The 5,321-nt window shown below is 34.0% G+C and overlaps 1 protein-coding gene across 1 annotated transcript; it reads left to right on the plus strand.

Annotated features, from left to right (window-relative positions):
* The first annotated feature begins 2,301 nt into the window (after positions 1–2,301).
* LOC103986848 (uncharacterized) lies at positions 2,302–5,040 on the plus strand. The gene is made up of 3 exons (XM_009404965.3): positions 2,302–2,451; positions 3,908–4,314; positions 4,545–5,040. The coding sequence occupies exons 2-3, from the start codon at positions 3,916–3,918 to the stop codon at positions 4,644–4,646; spliced, it is 501 nt and encodes a 166-aa protein (XP_009403240.2). The 5' UTR covers positions 2,302–2,451; positions 3,908–3,915; the 3' UTR covers positions 4,647–5,040.
* The last annotated feature ends 281 nt before the right edge of the window (positions 5,041–5,321 follow it).

Raw genomic sequence — 5,321 nt, forward strand, 5'->3', positions numbered from 1 at the left:
TTATCATGCTAAGTATAAAAATATACTTGATGAAGCCTTCTCGAGCTAAACATAAAAAATATATCTTATATACCCTTCTCAAGCTAAGCATCACAAATGTACCTCGATGTGCCCTTCTAACAAAACATCAAAAATATACCCAATGCATCCTATAAGGTCTAACCATAAAAAATATGCATCCTATTCAAACTAAGCATTAGAAATGCGCTCGATATACTCTTCGTAGGCTAAGCATTGAAAATGTATCTTATTTATCCTCATCTACAGCTAGACCTCAGACATCTTGATGCCCACATTGAGTCGAACCTTTGGAGTAACCAATGCATTGATCGGAGTAACCTTTGGAGGAGTACTAAGACATTGCTTAGTTGCACTTCTAAATTCCTTTAGAAGAGCTCTCAAATCATGGCTTGACATGTGGCAACATAGTTAATAAGTAGACATGGGCCTCGACCTACATAGACATCGACTCAATCAATATAAAATTCTATTTGAATATTTTGCATATACCACCACATAATATACCCATGGGTTAAGCATACCAAAAAAATCTCAATATACTATAGTAATTAATGTCAATTACTATTTACTGAAAACTCTTGCTTTCCTCTTAGAGCTAGCTAGATCATCATAGGGATCTCATTGGTGACCTCACCCAACCTCGATGACTCAATCTTCATGTGGGTTGACCACTAACTGAATGCTCGAGACCCTTATTCAATTACATTAGACTCGTTGAATATACAAACTTAAACCAAATAGAACTATTAAGAATATCATCCACATCCAACCCATCACACTCATTCAAAACTAATTTTCCTTTTAAAAGACAACCAATTAGCTTAGCTCAAAACTCAAAGATGGATATTGAATTGAACTTATTCATTGAATTAAAAATAATTAATTAAATATGAAGTAAATATAGAACTAACTTGATATCTAAACGATATCAAGTTTAGGATCTATGTTAATTTGATATCTAAACGATTCAATAATCCATGTGGAGAAGAAATTTAATGTCCTAAATTTTTATTTCTTAACTAAAATATTTATTACCTACTTCCTAATCTGAATGCAAAATTTTATTTCAACAATTAATACATATTTTGTACAAGAAAAAGTATTACTCAATTATTTATAATTAGAAATAAAAATAAAATAAAAATTCTTACCTTATTAGAAATCTTCCTCATCCCCTGTATAAACAAGGTGAACTTCTCACTTTTCATCTACCTTGAGCGTTGGATTAGATCCTATAAAATGTTTAGTTGAGATCATTGGCTCTAAGCAAACATATGTTCTCCTCCTTTCTCTATAGTTTAAATTTCAAAACATGTGATTGATAATTTAGTTCTTTAAGTTTTTATAAAATTTTGATATTAATCAACTTTGGATCTTCAATTTAAAAAGGATATGATCTTATAAGGATCTTATAGTTAATTTTGATATTTATGTCTTCAATTTTGATATCTTAATTTTTTGTTAATATTGTTGAAGATTTTGATATCTTCAAACCATGTTTAATATTATTTATACCTTTACGATATAGATTATTTAGAAAAAAAAAGGTTCAAATTTAATTAGGAGTGGTTATTGGGTCTAGTCCTATCGAAACTAGGTTTGGGTTCAACCGTGACTTTAGTCAAATTTAGCTTCGATCAAAGCGAACCATATCGATTCGAGTCAAATCTATCCTACCCAATAGTATTTTTAATGTTATCAAGTCAATAACAAAAAAAATAAATATTTTAATAATGATCACAGTTATTATTTTATCTAATCATATGATCCGTAAATGATTATGTCTTATGATGAAATTAATACCAATTCACTTGTTTACAAAAGCAGCATACCTATATTAGATTTTTGTTGAATTATTTGTTGGAGGGGAGTAAACAACAATAATAAAATCGTAAAGTCTTAATTATTTATAATCATTATTAAAATTTATAAAAAATCATACCAAAAAAAGCTTTTTGGATCTTTCTCTATCGCTCATCGTATCCTTAAAATTAATTATTTTAACTCTTTTAATTATGATTTTCATAAGTTTTTAAAGTATATATTTATATCATATTAAATAATTTTATCTTACAAATGATACCTAATTATTGATGAATAAAAATATTTTTTTCTTATTAACATATGTGTCAATTTCAATATTCTATTCTCACCGAACAAAAATTTTATAGATAATATTTTTTAATTGTGGACCGTCGATGGAGAATCCAACGGCCATAATGCGTTTCTTTTTATGCTACAAATTAACCTGCGTGTGCGGGAACTCGCACGCTCCATAACCTTTCACCTCGAACGCCTCGATTTCCCTCGACCCCGTAACTCCTGGGAAGGAAGCGAACCAGGGGAGATCTGAGAAGGCGAGCCCCCGAATTCGCCCTCCTCTGGTTGCGCTCCATTCGATCGAACCATCGTCTCGTTCCTCGATCTCGTGTAGGATTTCGTATCCTCTCTCTGTTCCTCCTGAATGTAATCGCTCCTTGTTTGTATCCACGTCGTAGTGATCTGCCGTTGAGACTTCTGTTGTTGATCGGCTCGCGTTTGCGATTTCGATTTGATGTAGCAATTATGGTTCTTAGGCCCTTCAGCATGTAGGGATCTCTTCTTCTGGGGCAATTGGGAAGTCATAAAATGATATACGGAACGAGTTACGTGCTTGTGCTCGCTTTGTGAAGGGTACTGGAGAAGCATGTCGTCGAGGGTATCGAATTGGTCTTTGGATTCATTGTTACGGGGACAAATAGACCCTTCTTTGTGTTCTTACAGGAATCATTGTTCTTTTCCGAAGGAATTATGGTTTTTAGGTTTTGAAAATTGAGGGCTCTCCTTTGGGAGAATTGGGGATTCTCGAGTAATTCATGGAATGAGTGGCGATGATTCTTTTTAGGTTTCTGATTGTCTAGTTTTCGGAGGGTAATGGAGACTGGAGAGAGATGCTTACGATCGTATTTCATGACCAAGAGGGCTTTTTCATTGTCCAGTGGATCTTGTTGTTAGTGGCTCAAGATTTCATAAGAATTGTCTTACTTGAATTTCTGGTTTATTTTGAATAACATATAGGAAATGGTGTTATGTATTTCTGTTGCGATTTCTAGATTGGACTGCATTCTTCTGTATGACGCAGTGATAAGATCTAGGTCTAAACTGTGGAGATTATGCTTGGTCAAATTTTATTTCTAACATATCTATCAAAATAGCATATCTTGATTACATCGTTTAACCATGTACTCCTTAGGTTAACAACTATCTTTAGAGAAAGAAAAAACATTAAAAATCAATCATTATAGCCTTTGTTATGAATGAAACACATACCACTTACATAATCATGCCATTGTAGTTTTTGTCTACTACACCTCTTTATGACTGAGCGTTCGACTCAAAAAGAGAATCATCATCTTAAACTCTGGCAAGAATAGACATTTGAAGATTACAAGTGTTTATCTCCTATGTAATTTCTATATTAGCTGATGCTATCACTAACTCTCTTAACCCATCCAAGGTGATAGTTATTTTCTCATTTCTGCAAATATTTTTAAGAATAAGCCTGAAATTGTCGAAGTATAGCACCTGCTCCTGTAGATATTCTTGATTTGGAAATGTCTCAAACCCTTGGGTAGTAAAAAAAAGGTGGTATGATGTATTTCCGAGATTGGATTTCATATTCAAATAAATCTCGTAATCGTAAGAAAGTAGGTTTTTTTGCTATGGGCCTAGCAAAAGAAAAATCAAGATAGGTTCCTTATTCTGTCGTGAAGGTTTCCTTTCATCCGGCTCAAGTAGTATAAGAAAAATGTCGTAATTTTTATCTCTTATTCTGTACTTGGTCATTTCTTTTTCTTTAATAAATAAATTTTCATTGAAAGTTCTTTTTCTTTTGAATCTGTTCCAGCTGATAAAATGGCGGAAAAAAAATCCCTTTTGAATCCTGATGCTGCTCCCTATGTTCCTGTCTGGAAACTCTTATATGGAACAGGAGACAAGGTCACAGAACCGGCAGTTGGTCTGCCTGGAAAGGATAAGGCTGTTGAGAACTCTATAGAACATCAGGTACCAGACACCTTGGACTATGACATTAAGAGCTTTGGAAAACTCGATCTTTCTGGTGCATCATCCTCAAAAACAGATCAGCTTGACAATCTTGATGAGATTTTGCAAGATGAAATTAGTGAATGGGATGCAAAAGTTGATCATCTTTCATCAATTTTTCCTGATATTTCTGTGGAATATCTTGCTGAATTGCTTATCGTAAATGGTGGTGATCTAGAGGAGACAGTTTTTGTTCTCCAGCAATTTGAGGTAATGCTTCTTCTTAATGATTCATTAAGGTAAATGATTTTGGAACTGGGCATCACCACTCTAGTGTGAACTCCCTCAGTTATGCCCGATGTAGATTTGCTTTTATATGCTTCAACACCTTGCAATTTATAAACTTGTTTTTTCACTTCAAGCTTTTAGCTGTCTTCTGCACTTGGGCATTTCATTCAGTTTTAAGATGCTAATGAACTTATCTATATGGTTACTTGTAGAGTGCTGGTGATGGATCTGAGGACCCCGTTCAAGCTGCTGTGGCCAACGACGTTTCTGGTATTGCTTCTGAGGAAGCCAGTTCTAGCGGGACAAAAGATTGAATTTGATCTCAAGTAGGGGTTTCGTCTGCACAATTGGGTTACTGCTGAACTTGCATCCTCCTATATAGGATATATCACACTGTTGAAGTATAAAAAAAATTTAGATCTTTTAGCACATTGATGGTTTGCATTATATGCATGTTCTTGTTCTGGAACTTACTACTGCAAATGTAAGTGGTTGTACAGTTCTTTTCTGTGTTCTGTATGGAATCAAGATATCTTGTTGCTCCAGCAAATTTACACTAAAGTGAAGGCCGAGGTTCTATTGAGAGTTAATGGAGTTCATGTCCTTTCTTTCTCAATATAAGGGTTTCATGGCTGCCCTCATATCTTTGTAAACTTTGGTAAACAATCATTTGTTAATGGATGCACATTTTGTGTTGTTTTCTTTTTACATGTATGATAGTCTTTATTTTAAGATGGATTTTTCAACAGATCTTGCTAATTGCACATGAAGCAACAATCTGGGTAGCTTAGAAGATCAAAAGATCTGGCAAAATGAATGAATTCCTCCTTCACATCTTGAACTGTGTTGTTGGTTGGTTAAATGGTTGGATTGTGGAATTTCTTCAGGCTTAGAACAGATTGCTCATTACAAAATAATTGGTCACTTTGTTGTTGCTCCAAGCTCTTATCAAATGTCATCCATTCTCTCACAACACTGCCATTGGCTAC

The sequence above is a fragment of the Musa acuminata genome, chromosome BXJ3-6 (genome assembly GCF_036884655.1).
Source record: "Musa acuminata AAA Group cultivar baxijiao chromosome BXJ3-6, Cavendish_Baxijiao_AAA, whole genome shotgun sequence".
Taxonomy (NCBI): Eukaryota; Viridiplantae; Streptophyta; class Magnoliopsida; order Zingiberales; family Musaceae; genus Musa; species Musa acuminata.

Bases quoted from the DNA above. Each gene is read 5' to 3' on its own strand.
- LOC103986848 (XM_009404965.3), top strand. From the start codon at position 3,916: ATGGCGGAAAAAAAATCCCTTTTGAATCCTGATGCTGCTCCCTATGTT. The intron at 4,315-4,544 runs GTAATGCTTCTT...GGTTACTTGTAG, and splicing joins TTGTTCTCCAGCAATTTGAG to AGTGCTGGTGATGGATCTGA.